The 25,757-nt window shown below is 45.1% G+C and overlaps 2 protein-coding genes across 41 annotated transcripts in view; one reads left to right on the top strand and one right to left on the bottom strand.

Annotated features, from left to right (window-relative positions):
* NDUFB2 (NADH:ubiquinone oxidoreductase subunit B2) overlaps positions 1–25,757 on the top strand; it is a 1,166,996-nt gene that overhangs the window by 816,712 nt on the left and 324,527 nt on the right. Inside the window, exon 1 of one of the 39 annotated variants that reach the window (XM_050782345.1) lies at positions 6,614–6,619. The exons of the other annotated variants lie outside the window; for them this stretch is intronic. The gene's annotated coding sequence lies outside the window, so the exon portion shown is untranslated. Of the gene's footprint in view, positions 1–6,613; positions 6,620–25,757 lie in introns of those variants that run through there. 39 annotated transcript variants of the gene reach the window in all.
* Positions 1–25,757, bottom strand: part of SLC37A3 (solute carrier family 37 member 3) — a 65,046-nt gene that overhangs the window by 9,461 nt on the left and 29,828 nt on the right. For both annotated transcript variants that reach the window (XM_050782251.1, XM_050782252.1), the window contains 10 exons: positions 25,558–25,650; positions 20,507–20,590; positions 17,311–17,456; positions 14,034–14,130; positions 10,470–10,554; positions 9,677–9,855; positions 7,063–7,204; positions 4,301–4,402; positions 3,645–3,692; positions 1,540–1,691 (listed from right to left, as the gene is read on the bottom strand). In XM_050782251.1, the coding sequence (XP_050638208.1) occupies positions 1,540–1,691; positions 3,645–3,692; positions 4,301–4,402; positions 7,063–7,204; positions 9,677–9,855; positions 10,470–10,554; positions 14,034–14,130; positions 17,311–17,456; positions 20,507–20,590; positions 25,558–25,650 (1,128 nt within the window). The remainder of the gene's footprint in view (positions 1–1,539; positions 1,692–3,644; positions 3,693–4,300; positions 4,403–7,062; positions 7,205–9,676; positions 9,856–10,469; positions 10,555–14,033; positions 14,131–17,310; positions 17,457–20,506; positions 20,591–25,557; positions 25,651–25,757) is intronic.

Raw genomic sequence — 25,757 nt, 5'->3', positions numbered from 1 at the left:
GGCCGAGACGGGCGGATCACGAGGTCGGGAGATCGAGACCATCCTGGCTAACATGGTGAAACCCCGTCTCTACTAAAAATACAAAAAAAAACTAGCCGGGCGAGGTGGCGGCGCCTGTGGTCCCAGCTACTCGGGAGGCTGAGGCAGGAGAATGGCGGGAACCCGGGAGGCGGAGCTTGCAGTGAGCTGAGATCCGGCCACTGCACTCCAGCCTGGGCGGCAGAACGAGACTCCGTCTCAAAAAAAAAAAAAAAAAAAAAAAAAAAAAAAAAAAAAAAACAAGCGCATATAGACTATTAAAATACGGCTAGGTAGTCAAAGTATTAACATGGCTTACTTTACCTCAATACTTGTCTCTCATTAACCACTAGCAATCAGACATTAGCAATTCACCCCCACCAAGCAAGTAACAATAATCGTCAAGGCTATTAATGACCTCCTAGATGTCAAAACTAAGAGCCTAAGAGACAAATCCTTCAGTTCTCCTTCTACTGACCTCTCTACATCCATGACCTTACTAACGCTTTCTCAAACGCAGTTCCCTTGACTATAGGTTACTCTGCTGCCTTCCTCTTTCTTTGACCACTGGGCATTCCCTGAGGCTCGGCCAACATTCTCTTTCCCCATTAAATGGTTCATTCACTTCCACAGGTTCAACTATTTTTATCCATACAGATGACTCTCAAATCCATCTTTTAGCAAAATTAGTACTCTACAATCTGTAGTGGTATATCCTAGAAGAGGCATGACTCATTACTGTGCCAGGAAAGAAATATCTGTCCCAGAGAAAGCCTGAATTTATGCCAAAAAAAAAAAAGGTCAACGTAAATAGTTCTAAGTATAGTAGGCCAATCTTAGTGTAGGGATCTCAAACATCCGAGTGCGGAAGAATCACCGAGGCGGCTTGTTGAAAATACAGATCTGTAGGTTCTAACTCAGCGAGTCTGTAGTACGCTTGGTGTTCTGTACTTTAATGAGTGCCCCAGATGATTCTGATACCAGACACTTATGGGCCACTCTTTGAGATACGGTCAGAGATTTTTGGACACACAGGAAGTAGAGCAAGTGATTCAGAAGCAGCTGCAGAGTCCATGGCCATGTCTGGTGGGGCCCAGGAAGGAACATGTATGCAGTAGAGTGTCTGGGAGAGGGAGACAGGAGACAGCAATGGTGGGGTCCACATGCCAGGTGGGGATAACAAGAAGCGCCCCTGGCCATGGAACACCAGGTTCAGCCTGGAAAGAAAGAAGGGGGTGGTGGGCTGGGGCAGAAGGATCTGTCTGTCTTATGAGGTCTTAGCTTATTTGCAGACAGGAAGAATCTAGAAGTATAAGTAGAAAAAAGGAACTAAAAAAAATGGAGAGTTCTTCCACATTAGGAGGCATCAGCTGGTTCTGAGAGGAGACGGAAGTCCTTGGGCTCTCGGAACAGCGTTCTATAGCACAAGAGTGCCACCTACTGAGGCCCAGAGGGCAGGTTCACGTTCAGGCGCCTTTGAGGGAAGACATTAGAATCCCAGCCCCTCTCCTGTTCTCTCACCTGGCCCACAGCAGCTCCAATGCTCCCCGAACCATCAACAATTCCTGTGACAGTGGCCAAGGCCTCACTGCTCCCTTGGATGAGCTCCTGGCGACCCAAGTCCGCGGAAATAGCAGAACTAATCATATTAGAAGGTCCACCAATAAAAAATCCTGAAGTCACAAACAGAACAGGTTCTTATTAAAACACAATTCACAACCACTAGCAATCTACTGCATAAGGCAAAATAATATCCCAATAGTTTTCTTAATATGTTGGACAGACGTGGAAAAAAAAGGAAACCCCCAGATAGTATCATTTTCAAACTATTAATAGTTAACATCCACGTTCCTGAAATCTCTTCTTGAATTATGTGACACTCTAGTATATTTTGTAGAACCCAAAGATACAAAAATATAGTGAAACACATAGCCTGTCTAATCCTGTGAAGTTTACATTCATTAATATCAACTGCACTAGCTTGTCAAATAAATTCTATTATGGTAGAGTTGCATCATATGATCTTTCCACTACACAAATTCAACCAGGAATACTGAAAAAAAGAGCAAAGAGGAAAAAGCCACTGAAATGGAGCAGGTGACGCTACCTGCCACTGCTCTCAGTGAGGCTGCCCATGAATCAGGCATGGGATGGCCCAGGTGATTCTGTTCTCACTGCTGGTATCAGTTCCATGTACCCCAAGCAGAATGTGCAGCTCACTCTGCCAAGCACGATCTAAAGTTTAAAATAAGTAACTTTTCTGGCTGGGCGCAGTGGCTCATGCCTGTAATCTCAGCACTTTGAGGGGCTGAGGTGGGCAGATAACCCGAAGTCAGGAGTTCGAGACCAGCCTGGGCAACATGGTGAAACACTGTCTCTACTAAAAATACAAAAATTAGCTGGGCGTGGTGGCAGGCGCCTGTAATCCCAGCTACTCGGGAGGCTGAGGCAGAAGAATCACTTGAATCCAGGAGGTAGAGGTTGCAGTAAGCTGAGATCGCACCACTGCATTCCCGTCTGGGTGACAAGAGCAAGACTCCTTCTCAAAAATAAAAATAAAATAAGTTTAAAATAAGTAATTGTTCTGGCTGGGGACGGTGGCTCATGCCTGTAATCCCAGCATTTTGGGAGGCTAAGGCGGGTGGATCACCTGAGGTCAGGAGTTTGAGACCAGCCTGGGCAACATGGTGAAACACTGTCTCTACTAAAAATACAAAAATTAGCTGGGCAGGGTGGTGCACGCCTATATTACCAGCTACTCAGGGGGCTGAGGCAGAAGAATCGCTTGAACCCAGGAGGTGGAGGTTGCAGTGAGCTGAGACTGCGCCACTACACTCCACCTGGGAAACAAAGCAAGATTCTGTCTCAATAAATAAATAATAAATAAAATAAGTAATTTTTCTATAACATAGTCCCTAAATGCACCCAACTATTCTATCTAGTGCTCAAGTGACAAAATGCTGACCGACTCCAACACAGGAGGAGACACAAGCTATTGTGGATTTTTTTGAAAGCTTGTGAATTGGTCTCCCATGTGGCATCTTTCTAAGTCACTTCTAGAAATAAAAGCAGAAGCTGGGACAGTAATCAAAAATCTTAGAAAATCTGCCAGATGCAGTGGCTCACACCTGTAATCCCAGCACTTTGGGAGGCCGAGGCAGGCAGATCACGAGGTCAGGAGATCGAGACCATCCTGGCTAACACAGTGAAACCCCATCTCTACTAAAAATACAAAAAATTAGCCAGGCGTGGTGGCGGGCGCCTGTGGTCCCAGCTACTCGGCAGGCTGAGGCAAGAGAATGGCTGGGAGGCAGAGCTTGCAGTGAGCCGAGATCGCGCCACTGCACTCCAGCCTGGGTGACAAAGCGAGACTCCATTTCAAAAAAAAAAAATCTTAAGAAAATTTCTGTCAATAGGGACTGCTTCTGTCACAATAGGACTGAGGAGGTGATGTAAGAAAGAGCAGAGAAAAAGAATCTGGAAAAGGAGACATCTTTCCTTCTAAAATCTGAATTCTCTGTAATTAAGGTTTCGGTACTACTCAAATTGAGGGAGAAAACAGTTTCCCTTTTCCTCTGAATTGACAGAGTAGCAGAAGCACGGTGGAGCAGAGCCATGGGCCGCACCTGTAACAGTCATCAGAAGGGCATTGATGGCCTTATCGTTTGGAGAACCTGTGAAGGAAGACACAGACAAACCACGGTGACTTTAAAAGCAGACTCCACGTGCCTCTGCCAACAGTACGCAAAGATCTGAGTCTCCGCGACCTCACAAATCACTCCCAGAGACAACAAAGAGACACAACTCTCTCTGCCGCTTTCAACTCTGATTTGTAACGTCTGCCTCTTGCTGGTGCTCAAGCTAACAAGACTTCTAAAAGCTAAAGAAAAGCCCTACTCCTGTCTCAGCAGCATCTTAAGGGATATATACCACACCTACTAATTACCATCTTTCCGCTTTTGAAACCTGTTCCCTTTTTATTGTTTTATTGGCTATAATGCCATGCCTCTGGAGCCTCCCCCAAACAAAGCATATACACTCCCAAGCAAGCTTTTAAGCAAATTAACAAAGCAAAAGAGATGTCAGTTTCCTCCCAAGACAAATAAAACGATGTGATGACAGGTTTCCCAGGCATTCACAGGACAATGCAAAGGTGGGCATATCAGGCCTTGAAGCTGGTCTCCAGGCTCTCCCTAACACTGGTCACTGACTCCAGACAAAATGCCTTATTCCTACCAGATTAGGGAAGCAAAGGAATTCATAATTGCAAAGGAATACTCACGACTATACCCGACAAGGGACCCAACCGCCAGAAGTAGACTCAAGGCAAGAACTGGCGCTCTCTTCTGTAGTACGTCAGAGATGAAGCCTTGCAAAGTTCCACCTTCAAGCACAGAGTGTCGAGCAATCAAAATCACTTCTAATTTAGCTCGCTCACCTGAGGTGTGCTCCCCATTGGCCCTCTAGTCTCACTGGCAGCAGCCTAACACTGGTCTATCAAAAAATGTGGCTGGGCCGGGCGCAGTGGCTCACGCCTGTAATCCCAGCAGTTTGGGAGGCTGAGGTGGGCAGATCACGAGGTCAGGAGATACAGATCATCCTGGCCAACATGGTGAAACCCCCTCTCTACTAATAAAGTACAAAAAAATTAGCCGGGCATGGTGGCAGGCGCCTGTAGTCCCAGCTACTCAGGAGGCTGAGGCAGGAGAAGGGTGTGAACCTGGGAGGCAGAGCTTGCAGTGAGCCGAGATTGTGCCACTGCACTCCAGCCTGGGCGACAGAGTGAGACTCCGTCTAAAAAAAAAAAAAACATATGGCTGACTCCCTGAAAAGGGGTCCTCCATTACTTCCTTTTAGGAAGATAAACTGTCTGTTAAATCGCCATGATGACCAATGCGGACAGGCGACCACAAATCAGACAGCAAAACATGAAAAAAGGAAAAACGGTCAAAACCATCGGCTATCCCTTACAAAAACAAGCTGTGAATGCTATTTCTGATTTTTCTTTTTAATTTAAAAGATAATGAATTAAGAACTATGTCTCTCTGGGCATGGTGGCTCACACCTATAATCCCAGCACTTTGGGAGACCAAGGCCAGGGGACTGCTTGAGGCCAGGGGTTCAAACCAGCCTGGGCAACACAGTGCCCTTATCTCTATAAAAGATAAATTAGCCGGGCATGGTAGCACGTGCCTATATTCCCGGCTACTTGGGAGGCTGAGGTAGGAGGATTGCTTGGGCCCAGGAGGTTGAGGCTGTGGTGAACCGTATCGTGCTGCTGAACCCAGGAGGCTGAGGCCACCGTGAGCTGTATTGTGCCACTGCACTCTAGCCTGGGCGACAGAGCAAGACTGTGTCTCAAAAAATAAAAAATGGTGTCTTACAGTATATTGAGGCCAGTAGGTGGACACAGTGGCTCACGTCTGTAATCCCAGCACTTTGGGAGACGGAGGTGGGCAAATTGCCTGAGCCCAGGAGTTTGAGACCAGCCTGGGCAACACAGTGAAACGCCATCTCTACAAAAAATACAAAAAAAATAGCTGGGTGTGGTGGTGCGTGACTGTAGCCCCAGGTACTCAGGGGGCTGAGGTGGGAGGATCGCTTGAGCCCAGGAGGTTGTGGCTGCAGTGAGCCAAGATCATGCCACTGCACTCCAGCATGGGCAACAGAGCAGTATCCCCATCTCCAAAAAAAAATATATATATATATATAGTGGCTAGTAAATATTCACTAAAATAAAATTTAGCAGTTATGGTTTGGTAATAGGACACAATCTTTAAAAAGCAGGGATATGAATCTTTCAAGCAACAATGTCACATACAGCACCATTCTGAGTTCTAGGGGCTACAGGACATCTGGTGTGTCCTTATCAGACAGGAGGCAGCTGGACAATTTCAACTTCAGAGGATACAGAAGTACGGTGAGGTCTAAAGGTTGCAACCTCACCTTTGGCTCTGGATTTAAGAATGCGGGCAGCCAAGTTCAAATACAGTAATATTAGATTGCCTAGCATAGACTGTGGGCTTTCACAAGCTCATGGCAGTTGAGTCTCACCACAATTCTAACCGTTAACATTATTGAAGGTTATTAAGATCTGGCATAGCCATGTAAGTAATACCCACTAAAGTACATTCTGCTCCTCTGTCTTATTTCCTTGTTCATACTTATTACTTCCTTGTTGATACGTCCAGCTACCACAAAATAAACCACTATTAAAATCTTTGTTTACAATGAAACAACTGTAAAACATTCACAAAAGTTAATCCCTGCTGTTACGTCTACGTCTATGATCTGACAACCTACATACTAAGGTGTGGTTCCCCTTTATCCTCAGCCGATATGTTCCATGACCCCGGCGTTTGCCTGAAACCACAGACAGTAGCAAACTCTATATATACTATGTTTTTTTCTATACATACATTCCCATGATCAAGTTTAATTTATAAGTTGGGCACAGAAATTAACAGTAACTAACAAAAATAGAAAACAATAACAATATACTGTAACATAAGTTATGTGAATGGTCTCTCTGAAAATATCTTATTGTACAGTATTAAGAGTAACTGAAACTTCGAAAAGTGAAACCACAGATAAGGGGGGGACTGGTGTATTCTCCCTTATTAGGCTGGGGGAGGTGGGGAAAGCGGGAGGTAGAAACAATGAACACGTTCACATTCTAACTTGGATCTCCGACATACAATTAGCTTTAGAGCTAAGATATCAATGAGAAAGCCGTATGAAAGGATTGCATTTAAAGAGATTTCCATGTGCTTCCCAAGACAAAAGAACTGATCCATCAACAAAGGACTAAGAAAAAAGAGCCCAGTAAATCACAGCGCTGCCTTAGGCTGGGTCTTCCCTTCTATGGACCACTTGTTTTTTCCTTTTTTTTTTTTTTAAGAGTTTGGCTGTTTACTAATAGGACAGTTTAGGGAAATGGCTGTAGAATAAGTAATAAAACTTTAAATGAGGCCAGATTTCACAACCCAGTAAAAGATCACTAGTGACTAACTTTATTATGGAAAAGGCACATCACTGGCATACCTACGATCCCTCCAACGTCGTACCAAATGGACAGCTTGTCGGCTTCCGCCTCCTTCCAGCCGAAGTTGTTACTCAGATAAAAGGGGAGCCAGAAGAAGAAGGAGTAATTCACTAACTTCAAGCAGGCGTAGGCCAGTGAGTACTACAAGAAAAGCATTCAACTCTCAGTGAGGGACAAATAGCACAGCATGACCACCATTTTTAATGTCATTTAAAAGCAAAACAAAATAAAGGAATTTAGGATGAACAGAACCTGATTTTACAATTAAACATCTCTACAAACCCCCACTTCAGCCAGTCTCCCTCTGCTTTTCATCCCTGTTAACTTCTAGACAGGCATGTACAGCAGGCCTTTGGAATAAAAAACACATATGGCTACTTCTTAGCTGTCTCCAGTTTCTCCTATCAGTTCTCCAGCAGAAGCAAGCCAGTGTTTGGAGCCTATAAGGCAGGGCACATGCCCACATTTCTTTATTCACACAAAGATGAATGGTATTCATGCCACTAACCAGCGTTAACCACAGGCAAAGAAGTCCAGGAAGCACCACGGCCTTTACTGGGAGCAGCCAAACGGGCTTGGTTATTCTACTCCTTGCCAAGGCAACACTATGAACAATGGAGAGCAAAGGGGCTACACTACAGTTCCAAGGTCTAAGAAGAGCAGCAGCATGATAATCCCTTTCACACTAGTTTCCAAAAGCTCCACATTCCCCGGTCCGGTGGCAAAGAAGAAGAGTCTCTCTGGCGAGTCAAAAATGAAAGAACATGTCATCATCGTCCTTGTGACTCTCTCCTTTAGGGGAAAAAATGCTGCAGCTACATGAAGACGGTGGTGGGGCTGAGCCTCCTATATTCAACACATTACTACCAGGAAATCCTGACATTTAGCATCAAAGGAAAAAGGGGGGGGGAACAGAGGGGCTGACTTCAAAGGGTGTCTGGCTAGTATATTCTTTTCCCTGGAGCTGCCAGTTATTCCCTAGGTATCACTTGTTTTAAAACAGCTTCCCTGGCAGGCAACAGCCACCCCCTAGAGGGCCAAATCCCAATCACGAGTGCATTCTGACCAGACAGCCTGCTACAAAGACAAAGGAATTAAGTTAACTAGATTTCCTTTACATCCCTGCCCATGTCAGAGAACAATAGCTTGTGAAGAACAAAGGAACAGCAAAAGCGGTCCATATTTAGTCACAACAAAGATCTTTCTCAAAAATTAAACTATTACCAGTAGAGTATTTTAAAAACCAGTTAAAAGATAATAATCAATAGCATAAGAACAGGCCTAAAGCAACCTGCATTTCTCTTATATCGTATATCATCACTGGGTTAAAGGATTGTGGAAAATTACATTTTAACTCATACTTAACTCTGTTGGAAACGTGAGTTCTCTCAGCTTGGGGGCACCGACAGAAGAGGATTGACAGGCACGTATTAAGATGGCCTACAGATCACTCTACCTGAGGGATCACATTCATAAAGCACCGTTGACAAATGAAATAACAACAGGTGCTTGTTCAAAACACAACAGCCCAATGTTACAGGCCCCGGGGAAGACTGGAATAATTTCTATTCCATGGGAAGGGGAACTGAGACACACGGATGGGTTGCGTGACTTACCCCAGGTGTCACAGAAAGTTAGTGGGTAAGCTGGAAACATAACCTAGGCCTCTTAACTTCCACTCCAGTGCTAGAGCGCCCGAAACATCAAGACAGAAAAACTGCAGAAGGGATTTAGTGTAGACGTTAGAAGGCTTTCCTGACTGCACAGGCTGTGGAAAACACTGGAATGCATGACCAAGAAAGACTGTGGAGTGCTCTGTTCTGGACCCTTTAAAAGCGGGCAAGCTGGGCGCGGTGGCTCACACCTGTAATCCCAGCATTCTGGGAGGCCAAAGCGGGCAAGGAGGTCAGGAGATGGAGACCATCCTGGCTAACACAGTGAAACTCCGTCTCTACTAAAAATACAAAAAATTAGCTGGGTGTGGTGGCAGGCACCTGCAATCCCAGCTACTCGGGAGGCTGAGGCAGGAGAATCGCCTGAACCCGAGAGATGGAGCTTGCAGAGAGCCAAGATTGCACCACTGCACTCCAGCCTGGGTGACAGAGCGGGACTCTGTCTCAAAAACATAAATAAATAATAAAAGGGGCAAGGCAGACTTAGGAACCATTCACAACCCTTCTTCTTGGTCCACATATAATCCTATAATACTTTGAAAGGCCCAAAAGTAGACATTAAAAAATATCAATTTTGCCTTTTTAGTCACATACTAGATCAGGGTCAGGAAAGCAGGGCTCTTTGGCCAAGTCTGGCCACGCCTAACTGTCCCATGTTTTCTGTGACTTATTTTGCTCTACAGAGCTGAGTAGTGGGGAGACTGGATGGTTTCCCGAAGTCAAAAATATTTACTCTCTGCCTCTTCATGGAAGGTTTGTCAACCCCTGCATTAGGGATCAGATAAGCTGAGGGGCACGAGACAACATTCCTCAGAACATATATTCCTAAAATAAAGTATCCAAGACAGGCTCAATACTTAGGGAAGCTTTATCCCAGGCAGAGGGGATGTCACGGGCTCTCACACCTCCCTGGCAGTGGTGAGATGTGAGTGGCTCTTACCGGTATGACTCCAGGAAGGCAACACGCCTGGTAGAAGCTTATTGCCTTGACTTGGGCGACAGAACTATCATCTTGGATTGAATAATTCGGCTCATATTCCTCTTCATTTTCACCACCATTAATTAATGGCCTGTGTGAGTCTTCTTCAAAGTTTTCTTCTGCCTCAATACCTGAGAGACCTAAAACAACAGCGACAGCCACTGTTTATGGAGAGACCACCACGTGCGAAGGGCTCAGCATACATCACTACTTATGGGGCGATGGGGCGATGTTATTTTTATTTCCATTTTACAGAAACAGCAACGAGAGTCCAGAGACCAAGGTCAACTAAGGTCAATTAAAGTCACACAGTCTGTCTAAAAATCCTGAAAAGATAGAAGAATTGTACATCTGTTTGCTTCTGTGGTTTCGCTTGTATGTGATCTGTATTTAAGTACAGGTATCATTTTTGTGAATCATTTTTATGGATGAAAAGAAATGTTTCAAGAAGTGAAATTAGAAATACATCCATGTTCATTCCTTGCCAGTGTCTCAATTATAAAAATCATTTGCAAATGCGAAGATTTTCCTGTATCTACAAAAGATGTGCATCACTCCCCTCAAACACGTCCAGCTGTGCCAGGGGCTGGCTACAATGTCGACAGGACTCAAACGGCAGTACTGTTCTCCTTTCACTCACTAAAAGGAGCTCAGAGTTTTCCTAGGAAAAAAGAGATTCGATTTTTTTGGCCTCAGATTTCCTTTTGGCCATAATAGTAAGACATTCGGAATAGAAGGGACGGCTTCTCCTCACCAATTTCTTCTGGTGACACCAGGAGTCCAAAGAAGATAACGATCCCACCGGCAAACTGCACAGACGCCGTCACCAGAAAGGCATACTGGAGGAGAGGGGGAAAGGGGGTCCTTACATATCTGGGGACAGTCATCACAAGCATATTCAGTAAAGGCAGGTGGGGGGAGGTGGGGGTTGGGGAGAGGTGGGAAGGGAGACTGGTAAGCAAGGCAGCACCCAGTGCTTCTACTGGGCCAGGCGATGTGCAAAGTGTTCTACTCGTGTTTTCTCATTTAATTCTTCCTGGTGATTCTATGAGGCTCAGAGAGGAAAATTAAGGTCCCCTGGATACTAAGTGGTACTATTATGGTTGTGAAATTAGACTAGCTCCAAAAATCTAGTTATTTGTATCACATAGCCTCCCATAAAAGACAGTATCTGCCCTCGAAGGTATTACATACAGTTGAAGGGATTAATACATGAAACAATATTATAAAGCACCATGTAGTTGGATAAATGAGAAGGCCCAATCCTACTGAGAAACACATACAGGAATCCAGACGAAGGAAAGAGCTGAAGAGGCTGAAGCAGTAAGACACTGTCTTAGGGAAGAATGGAAAATGAAAGCCAATTGTCCATCTTTCCAGGCACATGGTAAGCAAAGGCACGGGGTGGAAGGAGATAGAAAGCTTACTGCACGACTCAAGGAGAGGGCTTCTGTTAGGGTATAATAGGGAAGAAAACTGATTTGGAAAGGTGACAGGTAGATTAAAGACTTTCCATCATCAGGCTGCACGGCTGAATTTTTATTTAACAGAGAATGGAGCCTGATGTGGACACTCTGAATTTTTAAACCAGTGAGTGACAAAATTAAAGCAGTGTTTCCAGAAGTCAAATCTGAGAGCAGCACAGAAGGTGAACAGAAATTTTCATCTGAACCAACTACATAATCCAGGGGTGAGGCTAAGAAGCCTAGAATAAAGGTGGCCATGAACAAAGGGAATGAAGGACTTCTCACTGACCCTAACTACACCAAAACTCTTGGTGAGCTGTTTAAAAATGTATCCACTTTTTAAAAGAGCAAACTTACTTTTAATAATTTAGGTTTTTGAGTAGGTGATATATTCACATGATTCAAGCAATAGAGGAATAAGATATACAGTAAAGCTGGGCATGGCGGCTCACGCCTATAATCCCAGCACTTGGGGAGGCCGAGGTGGGCGGCTCACCCAAGGTCAGGAGTTCGAGACTAGCCTGGCCAACATGGTGAAACCCCGTCTCTACTAAAAATACAAAAATTACTCAGGCATGGTGGCATACACCTGTAATCCCAGCTACTCAGGAGACTGAGACAAGAGAACCCCCTGAACCCAGGAGGTTGCAGTAAGCTGAGATCACACCATTACACTCCAGCCTGTGTGACAGAGTGAGACTCAGTCTTGGAAAAAATAAAAAAATGTACAGTAAAAACTCTCCCTCCTACCCCACCTTCCCTATCTGCTCAATTCTCCCAATTTTCCCAACATATAACCATTGCTGTTCATTTTTACTGCCCAGAAATCGTTTTGGAAACATACAAGCTAATACAAGCATATTCTCTTTCATTCTTCCTTCTTACAAAAACGGCATTCAATACAGTTTTACACCCTTGCCGTCTTCACTTAGCACACTATTTTTTTTTTTTTTTTGAGACACAGTCTTGCTTTGCCACTCAGGCTGGAGTGCAGTGGCGTGATCTTGGTTCACTGCAACCTCTGCCTCTCAGATTCAAGAAATTCTCTGCCTCAGCCTCTGGAATAGCTGGGATTACAGGTGCCCGTGACCATGTTTGGCTAATTTTTGTATTTTTAGTAGAGACGGGGTTTCACCATGTTGGCCAGGCTGGTCTCGAACTCCTGACCTTGTGATCCACCTGCCTTGGCCTCCCAAAGTGCTGGGATTACAGGCATGAGCCACCGCACTCGGCCCACTTAGCACACTTTTGAGATTGTTGCAGTGCACTGCTCTGCAACATTCTGGCATTATAAACAATGCCAAAATAAAGAACCTTGTAGATGTATCATTTGCATGTGTTTCAGTCTATTCATCTGTGTGAATAATTCCTGGAGGTGGAACTGCTCAGTGTGTGTAGCTGTAATTTTGATAAGATACTGCCTTTTTGATCCCTCCACGAGTTAGTGACTCTGTTAGTCTTTCGATTGTAATGCCTGTCTCTTCAGGTTCTTACAAGTACAACATGTTTTCAAACTTTTGGATTTTTACCAGTCTAATAAGTATAGAGTATAGTTTTTCTCCCCCCCTCCTTTTTTTAAATAACATAGCTTTAATTTGCATTTCCCTGCTAAGTTCTGTAAGAACAGAGATTTTTGTCTCTTTTGGTCAGTTCTATATTCTACAGTTCCAAGAGCACATATGGGGAGTTAAATATTTATTAAATGAATAAGCAGTGAGTAGAATATTTTACATATAGTTACAAGCCATTTCTATATCCTTTCCATAACTATACATTCAAATTCTGTATCTTTCTGTTGTTGGTCTTTTTCTTAAAATTCATGGATGCTCTTTATATATGAGAGGGATTAGCCTTTGTTTTTGGTGGGTTTTTTTGTTTTTTTTTGAGACAGGGTCTTGTTCCATCACCCAGATTGGAGTGCAGTGGTGTGTCTTGGCTCACTGTACCCTCCAGCTCCCAGGCTCAAGCAATCAATCCTCCCACCTCAGCCTCCTGAATAGCAGGAACTACAGGCACACACCCCCACACTCAGCTAATTTTTTAGTTTTTTTGTAGATACGAGGTCTTATTATATCGCCCAGGCTGGTCTTGAACTCCTGGGCTCAAGTGATTCTTCTACTTCAGCCTCCCAAAGTGCTGGGATTACAGGTGTGAGCCGCCATGCCTGACCCAGGTTAGTCCTTTATCTGTAACATCAGTTGCAAATACTTCTCAACTGGTTATATGTCTTTAGGCTCTCCATAGTGTTTTTGTTATGAATAATTTTTTATATTAAATAATACTGTGGCCATTTAAAACTATGTAGAACTGTGTCTGGATAATTTTTATGTGTTTGAATATATCAGAAATGTGTCTACTTTTAATGAATATATCAAAAGGTTGTCTACTTTTTTTAAAAATTGTTTTTGAATGGAGTCTCACTCTGTCACCCAGGCTGGAGTGAAGTGGTACGACCTTGGCTCACTGGAACCTCCGCCTCCCGGGTTCAAGTGATTCTCCTGTCTCAGCATCCGGAGTGGCTGGAACTATAGGCATGCACCACCACACCCGGCTGATGTTTGTATTTTTTGAGTAGAGATGGGGTTTCACCATGTTGGCCAAGCTAGTCTCAAACTCCTGACCTCAGGTGATCCGCCCACCTTAGCCTCCCAAAGTGCTGGGGTTACAGGTGTGAGCCACCATGCCCGGTCAGAAGTTTGACTACTTTTAATACAAGCCTTGCCCTATCCAGACACAGTTCTGCATAGTTTTAAATGGCCACAGTATTATTTAATATATAAAAAGCAACACACATGTGCGCACACACACAGAGAGAGAGAGAGAGAGCATGAGAGCTAGAAAACAACACCTACCTCATAACCATACTGAAGAACAGAAGAAGCTAGGCACGCTCCCAAAATGTTGCCCACAGAAGCACAGGCACTCCAGAGACCAAAAACAACTCCTCGTCTAAGATGGAAAACAGTGGGAGACAAAGGACCACGGTCAGAAGAGATACTCTGGGCAGTTCAAAATACAAAACAGCCAAAACCACCAAGGTGCATACTACCAAGACTAAACACGCTATTTTAAAAGTTTTTTAAAATACACTAAAATGGGCCGGGCACAGTGGCTCACGCCTGTAACCCCAGCACTTTGGGAGGCCAAGGCAGGCGGATCACCTGAGGTCAGGAGTTCGAGACCAGCCTGACCAACATGGAGAAAGCCTATCTCTACTAAAAATACAAAATTAGCTGGGCGTGGTGGCACATGCCTGTAATCCCAGCTACTTGGAAGGCTGAGGCAAGAGAACAGCTTGAACCTGCAAGGCGGAGGTTGCAGTAAGCCGAGATCACGCCACTGCACTCCAGCCTTGGCAACAGAGCAAGACTCCGCCTCCCCCCACCCCCCAAAAAAGCTATATCCAGAATGTAAGGCACTCTCAAAACTCAGTAAAATATGACAACAGACAATGCAACAGAATGGTAAAAAGCATGAATCTACAATCATCTCAAAATACAAAGTCTTTGAAAAGTGGGCAAAAGATTTTAATAGATACTTCACACAAAAAAATATGCAAATAAGCACATGAGCCGGGCGCGGTGGCTCACGCCTGTAATCCCAGCACTTTGGGAGGCCGAGGCGGGCGGATCACGAGGTCAGGAGATCGAGACCATCCTGGCTAACACGGTGAAACCCCATCTCTACTAAAAATGCAAAAAATTAGCCGGGCGAGGAGGCGGGCGCCTGTAGTCCCAGCTACTCGGGAGGCTGAGGCAGGAGAATGGCGTGAACCCGGGAGGCGGAGCTTGCAGTGAGCCGAGATCGCGCCATTGCACTCCAGCCTGGGCGACTAAGCGAGACTCTGTCTCAAAAAAAAAAAAAAAAAAAAAAAAAAAAAAAGCACATGAAAAAACACTGAATTGGCCAGGCAAGATGGCTCACGCCTGTAATCCTAGCCTTTGGGAGGCCTGAGGTGGGCAGGTCACTTGAGGTCAGGAGTTTGAGACTAGCCTGACCAACATGGTGAAACCCCGTCTCTATTAAAAATACAAAAATTAGCTGTGCATAGTGGCTGCACACCTATAATCCCAGCTACCTGGGAGGGAGGCAAGAGAATCACTTGAAACCAAGAGGCGGAGGTTGCAGTAAGCCGAGATCACACCACTGTACTCCAGCCTGAGTGACAGGGCGAGACCCTGTTTCAAAAACAAAACAAAGCAAAAATATTTTTAAAAAGATGCTCAAGTCATTAGACATGAGAAAAATGCAAATTAAAGTCACAATGAGATATCATTACACACCTATTAAAATGGCTAAAATCAAAAAACACCAAGCATGCCAAGTGCTGGGAAGGGCACAGAGTAATAAGAATCCTTATGCTGTGCTGATGAGAATGTAAAATGGTACAACTACTTTGGACTGCCAGTGTCTTAAAATGGTAAATGCACCCGGGCGCGGAGGCTCACGCCTGTAATCCCAGCGCTTTGGGAGGCCAAGGCGGGTGAATCACCTGAGGTCAGGAGTTCAAGACCAGTCTAACCAACATGGAGAAACCCTGTCTCTACTAAAAATATAAAAAATTAGCTGGGCGTGGCGGCAGGCCCCTGTAATCCCAGCTACTCCGGAGGCTGAGGCAGGAGAATCACTTGAACCCACGAGGCGGAGGTTGCAGTGAGAGAAGATCACACCATTGCACTCCAGCCTGGGCAGTAAGAGCAAAACTCCATCTTGGGAAAAAACGAAAAAAAAGGGAAATACACACCTAACATATGATCCAGCCATTCTCCTCCTACGTATTTACCCAAGAGAAATGAAAGCATATGTCCACACAAGGATTTGTACACAAATGTTCCCAGGAGCTTTATTTGTAATAGCCCAAAACTGAAAACAACCCAAATGTTCATCTACAGGTGAATGAATAAACATGAATAAATTTCTAATTATGCTGAATAAAAGAAGACACAAAGGCTGGGCGTGGTGGCTCATGCCTGTATTCCCAGCACTTTGGGAGGCAAGGCAGAATAGCTGAGGCCAGGAGCTTGAGACCAGCCTGGGCAACACAGACCCTTTCTTTACAGGAAAAAAAAAAAAAGAGTACATACTGTATGAATCCATTTATATATAAAATTATAGCTGGGCGTGGTGGCTCACACCTGTAATCCCAGCACTTTAGGAGGCTGAGGAGGGCGAAATCACCTGAGGTCAGGAATTTGAGACCAGCCTGACCAACATGGAGAAACCCTGTCTCTACTAAAAATGTAAAACTAGCCAAGTGTGGGGGTACATGCCTGTAATCCCAGCTACTCAGGAGGCTACGGCCGGAAAATTGCTTGAACCTGGGAGGTAGAGGTTGTGGTGAGCTGAGATCGCACCATTGCACTGGGCAACAAGAGCAAAACCCCATCTCAAAAAAAAAAAAAAAAATTAGCTGAACGTCGTGTTACACGCCTGTAGTCCCAGCTACTCAGGAGACTGAGGCAGGAGAATCACTTGAACCCGGGAGGCGGAGGTTGCAGTGAGCGGAGATTGCCCCACTGCACTCCAGCCTAGTGACAGAACAAGACTCTGTCTCAAAAAAAAAAAAAAAAAAAAAAGGAAAAAAAAGCTACTTGAAGGTTTAGGGGAAAAAAGTACCCCATTTGATCAAGCCCCAAAGTCTGGTGTTCTTCATCTGAATCTAATTAGAGCCCTTGTTACATGACCTTGGGCAGGTCACATGAATAACCTTTGACCTCAATTTCCTTATCTTTAATATAAAAAGGTTAAATAAGATCACTCTCAAAAATGGGCAGGGAAGGCAAAACCCAAAGGAAGATACACGACAGATAGCAAATGAGATTTTTATGTTCTCTAAAGAAACAATGAATAAAATAAAAAATTGAGACCTCCTGACTTGGCCCACACTCAGAATCTGCCCACAGCCCAAAGAGTAGTAGGAATGTGTCTCCTGGGCCGGATCACTTCTAGGGCCCACATCATTTCCAACGCACACTGACGTGAAACTCTCTCTCCCTGAACTCCTCTGACTTGCTAATGAAAGATGTGGGTGATATCTAAGGCATCAAAGTAACTGACTTTGACAAATCTGAAAAATTCATCATGGAAACCACTTAAACAGAGAAATCAGAGAGGAAAGAAGTGGCATACCCGGCTTTCCCAAACCAGTTGCCCATAATAGCAACCACACAGGGCCAACCGGTGGACTGCAGCAGGCCGTTCACAATCCACAGGCAGCAGTACAGCCATTTGTTGTAGAAACGCAGCCATTCTGTGAGCGTGCCAAAGACAAACACCTTGAAGAGGAGGAAACAAAAGGAATATGTAACAGCCACACTGAAACTTTCAGGGGATGCCACTCCACCCACTTGCTTCAGAGTAGAGACCACATGAAGGATACACTCACACAGCCAGTGCCTGTAAGTCATGTGGCTGGCATCACAGGGGTCCTGCTCAGAGCCACAATGAGGAGGCAGCCGCCCAATCACTGCCCACCAGAGCGGAGGTGATGTCAAAGACGTGAAGTCATTAAGCTATCAGCGCTCCAACTGACATCTTCCAAGACTAAAAAGTGAATTCCTCGTTTGACATCTATTTCCATCTCCTCACCCTCAGACTGTGCATGTGGAGGGAACAGCAACCTCCAGAGGGTTGCTGTGAGGATGGAATGAGCCCAGGGAGGCCACCTTCCCCGGAACAGTGCCAGGCGCCGCTCTAGGCAGAGGCACGGGGTGAGTACCAGCCACTGTTATGGCTGCAGCTCCTGAGTTAATCAACGAAAGCGAAACCTATCGAACTTGTGATCTGCTGAATCATTTAGCAGCTTTCATCAAGGGGCTGCTTTTTTCCAGGCATTTTGCTCAAGTGGACATTTTATCTACAGTCAAACTCTATTTTGAGAATACTCTGCATGATTAAAAAATAGCATGTATAATACTGTCTGGTTCCAGTTATAAGACATTCTAGAATAAGCAAAACTGTACACAGAAAAATGATCAGGGGTTGCCAGGGGCTGGAGAAAGGAGGGGCAGTCACAAAACTACTCATTTGTTGAAAGTCTGAACAATATGCTTAAAAAGGGCGAGTTTATGTACAAACTGCAGTTTTTAAAAAATATATAAAAAGCAAAAAAGTCTGTACACAGGTTTTAAAATAATATGTTTATATGTGTGGGTGAGCAACTCATAAAAAATAAAGTGCTTCCATCTCTAAAATTTCAAGAGGAAAAAAAGGTTTTACTTACACTCAAATGACAAACACTGAAAAACAATAGTAGGCCAAACGCAGGGACTTGTGCCTCTAATTCTAGTGTTTGGGGAGGCAAAGGAGGGAGGATCACTTAAGGCCAGGAGTTCAAGGATCAACCTGGGCAATATAGTGAGACCCCATGACTAAAAAATCTAAAAATTGCTGAGTATAACAGTACACACCTACAGTCCCAGCTACTCAGGAGGCTAAAGTGGGAGGACTGCTCGAGCTTGAGAGTTCAAGGCTCCGGGATCACACTGTTGCACTCCAGCCTGGGCAGCAAACTGAGACCTTATCTCTAAAAAAAATAATAATCATAATAAATTACGGTCTAACTAAACTCCATGGTTTCATTTAATCAACAAAAATTCCTGACTAGAAGCTAGTAAACAATGACAATTAGTCAGATATAGAGGCCGGGCACGGTGGCTCACGCCTGTAATCCCAGCACTTTGGGAGGCTGGGGCAGGTAGATCACCTGAGGTCAGGAGTTTGAGACCAGCCTGGCCAACATGGTGAAACCCTGACTCTACTAAAAATACAAAAATTAGCCAGGCATGGTGGTGCACACCTGTAGTCCCAGCTACTCAGGAGGCTGAGGCAGGAGAATGGCTTGAATCCGGGAAGTGGAGGTTGCAGTGAGCCAAGATCATGCCACTGCACTCCAGACTGGGTGACACAGCAAGACTCCGTTTCAAAAAAAAAAAAAAAAAAGAAAAGATTAGTCAGATATGGATCCTCCCCTACACAGCACTTGTTTCAAACGCCTCACATACAGAAACTTGCAGTCCTCACTGCCAGTCAGGGAGAGGTAATATGCATATCTCCCTCTGAAGTTCACAGAAATCATAAGCTAGGAAACCACAGAAGAGAGACAGAAACCCAGGCTGTCCTGGTGTAGGGAATCTGTGATTTTAACCACTCCACGCCCACCCTAAGGGAAAGCAAGACTGAAACAGAAACAACCAAGCTAAGCAGCAGACTGTTTCAAGTGCCTGCAAAGAAGCAGGCACGGGAGCTCAGAAGAGAGACCGGCATTCTCAAAGAGGTGTCATTTGGCCAATCCTTGAAGGAGACTGTGAGTCGGACTATGGAGAGCTGAATAGGGGACCATCCAAGGCAGGCAGAACAGCAGGAACAAAAGCACCGAGATAGAAAGGAGCAGGATGAGGCCGGGCACGGTGGCTCACACCTGTAATTCAAGCACTTTGGGAGGCCTAGGTGGGCGGATCATCTGAGATCGGGAGTTCGAGACCAGCCTGATCAACATGGAGAAACCCTGTCTCTACTAAAAATAAATAAATCAGTCAGGCGTGGTGGCGCATGCTTGTAATCCCAGCTACTCGGGAGGCTGAGGCACAAGAATTGCTTGAACCCAGGAGGTGGAGGCTGTGGTGAGGCAAGATCACACCATTCCATTCCAGCCTGGGCAGCAAGAGCGAAACTCCATCTCAAAAATGAAAATAAAAAAAAGAAAGGAGCAGGGTGTTAGTGGCCTGGAAAGCAGTCCAGCTTGGCTGGAGCAAAGGGATGAAGCAGAGTGACAAATATGATGGGAAGGCAGGCTGGGGCCAGGGTCTAGCGAATGCCAGGCCATTTAGTCAGACTACTGATTAACTCTGCTGGTGCCTGAGGGACAACAAAGGGACCTGATTAGAATCTTACTCTAAAAAGACTCATCTGGCCAGGCACGGTGGCTCACGCCTGTAATCCCAGCACTTTGGGAGGCCGAGGCAGGAGGATCACTTGAGGTCAGAGATGAGCTTAGCCAACATAGTGAAACCCCGTCTCTACTAAAAATACAAAAATCACCCGGGCGTGGTGACTTGCACCTATAGTCCCAGCAACTCAGGAGAATCACTTGAACCCAGGAGGCAGTGGTTGCAGTGAGCTCAGATCGCACCACTGCACTCCAGCCTGGGGTAACAGAGCAAGACTCTGTCTCAGAAAAAAAAAAAAGACTCATCTAAGTGAAAAGGCAAATGAGGGATTCGAACACTGAGGATTAATCTTACTATTCTATTCTACAGAGAAGTAGGGGGTTGACTTGGATTCTAAAATACCTGACCAAAATAATAATAAGACCTTTTCAACTTACCACGAACGCAGAAGAGCACATGCCGAAAGACAGAACCCACCGCAAATTCAACCGATCCCCAACGATGCCACTGATGAAAAGGCCCTGAAAATAAAGCATTTTCTTTTACAGCTCTAAATAACAACACAGTATGAAAAAGTAACATGCACTGAAAAGCAAATGAGACAAACGCAGACATTATTTAAAATTAACCCTTATTCACATGCCTAGGCTAGCTGTCTACAGGAGTTTCACAAACGTTTCATGAAATGGCAGTGGGCTGGATAACAGGGTCAGTAACGAAGTGAAAACAAAAAAGTTACAAAAATAGAAGGAAAAAAAATTAAAAAAAAAAAAAAAAGGAAATGGCCGTGGGCTTCTGCATACTCTACCACAAACACACCAAAATTCAGGGCAAACTTTGGTTTTACTTGATTCTCTAACTGGAAAAAAATAAGTAAGAATGATTCTAATGAAACAAGCACACAAACATATTCCATTTTCTAGACTAGATTAATTCCTGCCCATCAGTGATAAGCTCTCCCAAAGGGATTCCTCTTAGCCATCTGCACTCTGGGTTAACATGTGTTACCACACGCCCTGCAGTTTCAGTTCCAAACTTGTAAAAAGTGGAATAGAAGGTTCCAGGGCACACCAGCCGCCTGTTGAATCTGACCCTTGGGTTTCATGACATCCCAAGGCAGGGAGAGTAGGAAGGCAGAGACAATAATTAGTTGGAGACAGGTTCTGTCTTCTACTCTCCTCCCACTGAGGGGCAGGAATTAAAATGCTGAGATCATGGCAGGAAGTGAGACTGAAGACCTTAAGGGCAGCAGACTTTAGGTTTCTTCCATAAATATTTAAAATGTCTTGACTTAAAACCTAAATTCAGTTAGGACCAGGTGTTTCTGATAAATTGAGTATCTCTATATCACTAGAAAAACTTGGCTGGGCGTGGTGTCTCACGCCGGTAATCCTAGAACTTTGGGAGGGGGGAGAATTGCTAGAGGCCAATAGCTCAAGACCAAACTGGTCAACATAGCAAGAACCCATCTCTAAAAAAAAAAACATGACCAAGTGCAGTAGCTCACACCTGTAAACCCAGCACTTTGGGAGGCCGAGATGGGTGGATCACCTGAGGTGGAGTTCAAGACCAGCCTGACTGACATGGTGAAACCTGTCTCTACTTAAAATACAAAAATTAGCCATGCGCAGTGGTACGTGCCTGTAATCCCAGCTACTCGGGAGGCTGAGGCAGGAGACTCACTTGAACCCAGGAGCCGGAGCTTGCAGTGAGCCAAGACTGCGCCACTGCACTCCAGCCTGGGCGATAGAGTGAGACTCCATCTCAAAAAAAAAAAAAAAAAAAAAAGACAAATTTAAATATGAATGTTTCTCCCTCATTATCATCAAGCTTCCTCATCCTAAGAGAACCATGTCAGCCTTAAAGTAAATCCTATGTTGTCTAGCTGCCCCTCACATGGACTTATGCTACACAGAACAAAAGGGACGAAGAAAATCTCAATTCTGCTTTAGATGACATAAAAATACATGCTTTTTTTTTTTTTTTTTTGAGATAGAGTCTCACTCTGTCGTCCAGGCTGAAATGCAATGGTGCGATCTTGGCTCACTGCAGCCTCTGCCTCCTAGGTTCAAGCAATTCTCCTGCCTCAGCCTCCCAAGTAGCTGGGACTACAAGTGTGCACCACCATGCCTGGCTAATTTTGTATTTTTAGTAGAGATGGGGTTTCACCATGTTGGCCAGACTGGTCTCGAACTCCTGACCTCAGGTGATCCACCCGCTTCAGCCTCCCAAAGTGCTGGGTGGGATTACAGGTGTGAGCCACCGTGCCCTGCCAGAATCAATACATTCTGTTTTGCTGCAGAAAGCAAAGTGACCCTAAATTACAGAAGGAAGTACAGCTCAAGATAAAAAACCATGACCATTGAATTTTCATGGCACTGATCTTTTATGTCCTAAATCTATTTATTCCTCTAGATGACTCTATAGATGAGGAAACTAAATACCAAAAAAGGTTAAGTTCTACTTTGCAACCAAGTTTAACACAGCTAGTTAATCATGGCAGAGCTGGCCTTTCCAGTAGACTGCACTGCCTCTTAAAATGGTCCCTGAAGGAAATGAGTGGCTCAAAGAGAAGCAAGCACCCTGTCACCAGCTCTAGCCAAAGCCCAGTGCCCCATCTGGGGATTTTACACAGACTAAATGAATGACCAGAGAACCATTCCAACTGTTTCTCTGTTTCCTCTTTGAAGAAAAGATACTCTTCATAATTAAACAAATAGACTGGGCGTGGTGGCTCATGCCTGTAATCCCACCCAGAACTTTGGGAGGTTGAGGCGGGCGGATAATTTGAGGTCAGGAGTTCGAGATCAGCCTGACCAACATGGTAAAACCCCGTCTCTACTAAAAATACAAAAAAAATTACCAGGGCGTGGTGGCACATGCCTGCAGTCCCAGCTACTCGAGAGGCTGAGGCAGAAGAATTGCTTGAACCCAGGGGGTGGAGGCTGCAGTGAGCCGAGATTGCACCACTGCACTCCAGCCTGGGCAACAGAGCGAGACTCCATCTCAAAAAAAAAAAAAAAAAAAAAAATATATATATATATATATATATACACACACACACATACACACACACACACACACACTATACACACACACATATAGGCCAGGTGTGGTAGCTCACGCCTGTAATCCCAGCACTTTGGAAGGCAGAGGTGGGCGGATCAACTGAGGACAGGAGCTCGAGACCAGCCTGGCCAACATGGTGAAACCCCGTCTCTACTAAAAATACAAAAATTAGCCGGGCATGGTGGCGTGCACTTGTAATCCCAATTACCCAGAAGGCTGAGGCAGGAGAATTGCTGGAACCTGGGAGGCAGAGGCTATAGCGAGCTGAGATTGCCCCACTGCACTCCAGCCTGGGCGACAGAGCAAGTCTGCATCTCAAAAAAGAAATAATAAATAAAATAAATAAATAAATAAATAAATATAATTAACCAAATAAACATTTAGAAACTACTTCAGGACTTTTACCCAGTATTTCACATGGCCTGAACATTGAGAATTAAAAGGCGTTTTTAATAAGGCACATTTAAAGACAGCATCTTATATGCTGGGGAGAAAAGGAAGGCTCCTCTCACAGTCCACGTTCCAGCTGCTGCCACTGTCGGCTCCAGAACTCTAATGTGGGAGCCACCACAGCCGTTCCTACAGCAAGCCAGAGATGCCAGCTGCCTATCCTTATGCTGAATTACTCCTCACCACCGTGGAATGTCTCCCAGGATGCTACCTCTCCAGGATCCCGCCTTGCTTTTTTTTTTTTTTTGAGACGGAATCTCATTTTGCCATCCAGGCTGGAGTGCAGTGGCACAATCTCGGCTCACTGCAACCTCCTCCTCCTGGGTTCAAGTAATTCTCCTGCCTCAGCCTCCCAAGTAGCTGGGACTACAGGCACCCACATCTGGCTAATTTTTGTATTTTTATTGGAAACGGGGTTTCTTCCTGTTGGCCAGGATGGTCTCAAACTCCTGACTCCAAGTTATTTACCCGCCTCGGCTTCCCAAAGTGCTAGGATTACAGGCGTGAGCCACCACACCTAGCCCCACCTTCCTTACCACTCCATCCCCGCCACCTGGCCCATTCCTCACCCACCTCTGAGGAGTGGAAGCCCTAGGGCTCAGGCTTCACACCTCTTCCCGGCCCTCGCCTGTTGCCTTGATCAATTCATGCAGTTTCACAGTTTTGATCTATAAATCATCTAAAAGGGAAGGCGCAGTGGCTCATGCCTGTAATCCCAGCACTTGGGAGGCCAAGGCAGGCAGATCGCCTGAGGTCAGAAGTTCGAGATCAGCCTGACCAACATCTCTACTAAAAAAATACAAAATTAGCCGGGCGTGGTGGTGCATGCCTGTAATCCCAGCTACTCGGGAGGCTGAGGCAGGAGAACTGCTTGAACCCGGGAGGCGGAGGTTGCAGTGAGCCGAGATCGTGCCATTGCACTCCAGCCTGGGTGACAAGAGCAAACTCTGTCTCAAAAATAAAAAATAATAAAAATAATAAAGGCCAATACAATCCTTGGGATGTGTATCTTCAGCCTGAACCTACACCTTGAACTCCGACTCAATGCCCAAGCGCGTGCTCTTCATCATCTGGGCAGTAGTGGTCAAATGTAATGCATCCAAAAGCGAGTCCCCAAATCTTTCTATCTCCCCAGTTTCCCCTCCGCCATGACACTTCCACCCTGGAGGTGTTCTTCACACATTTCTCTTACATTCCACATTCAAGAGGGAAAAAATATTGGCTTTACCTCCAACACACTACTAAAATCTACTTTCCCGCAACCTCTGTTACTGCTATGCTGGACCCAAGCCACCATCATCCTTCACCTCCAAAGAACTCAGCTCCCAGAGCAAGTGCGCCTGTCCAAACCTAAGTCAGGTCCTGCTGCTGCTCTGCACAAAACCTTCCAGCAGCTCCCATCGCACTCAAGGTTAAAGCCAAAGCCCCTACAAAGCACCAAAACCCTACTGATCTGAGCCCCGCCACATCTCTGGCCTCACTTCTTACAGCTCTGATCCAAGCACACCGACCTCACTCACCTGCTTGGGTCTTCACTCAAATGCCCGCTGCCTCCTGAGGTCTCCCAGCTATGCTACTTAAAATTACAACCTCACTCAGGCCCCTTTAGTCCCCCTTCTCTGCTTTATTTTCCTTCATTGCACTTATCACCTTCAAATGTACTCTACAATTTATTTATAGCATTTGGTGACTGTCTCCCCAAGCTCCCCACCGAAGAACACAGGCTCCATCAAGGCAGGGCATTTTTGCGTTGTTCAGGATAAATTCCCATTGACATGTGCTACATGAGCAATAAATATCTGTTGAATGAATTAATAAATGAATGGGAAGAATAAAAAATATAAACTTCAGAAATACTGAACTCTGCCTCAGTCAGCAAATTCAAAATCCTGTACACATTTCGTAAGGCTCAGCGTTGTTTCCTTTTACATTTTTCTTTACCTTTAAACCCTAGAGTTCTAAAACTTACCACAGCATAGGAGAAGAGGAAAATGGTATCCAGTGTTCCGAGGAAAAGAGTCGCTTTCTCTGCACTGGGGAACAAATGGTTGCTGCTCCAGATCTGCAGTAAGACAGCAGGAATGGGTCAGTCCCTGTGGAATCTGCTAGCGCTTTCTGTTTCTCAAAGCCCCTTCACAAACACTTCCAAAACACCAGTAATGCTCAAGA

Source organism: Macaca thibetana, chromosome 3, assembly GCF_024542745.1.
Source record: "Macaca thibetana thibetana isolate TM-01 chromosome 3, ASM2454274v1, whole genome shotgun sequence".
NCBI lineage: Eukaryota > Metazoa > Chordata > Mammalia > Primates > Cercopithecidae > Macaca > Macaca thibetana.
This window is presented reverse-complemented; position numbering and strand designations above follow the sequence as displayed.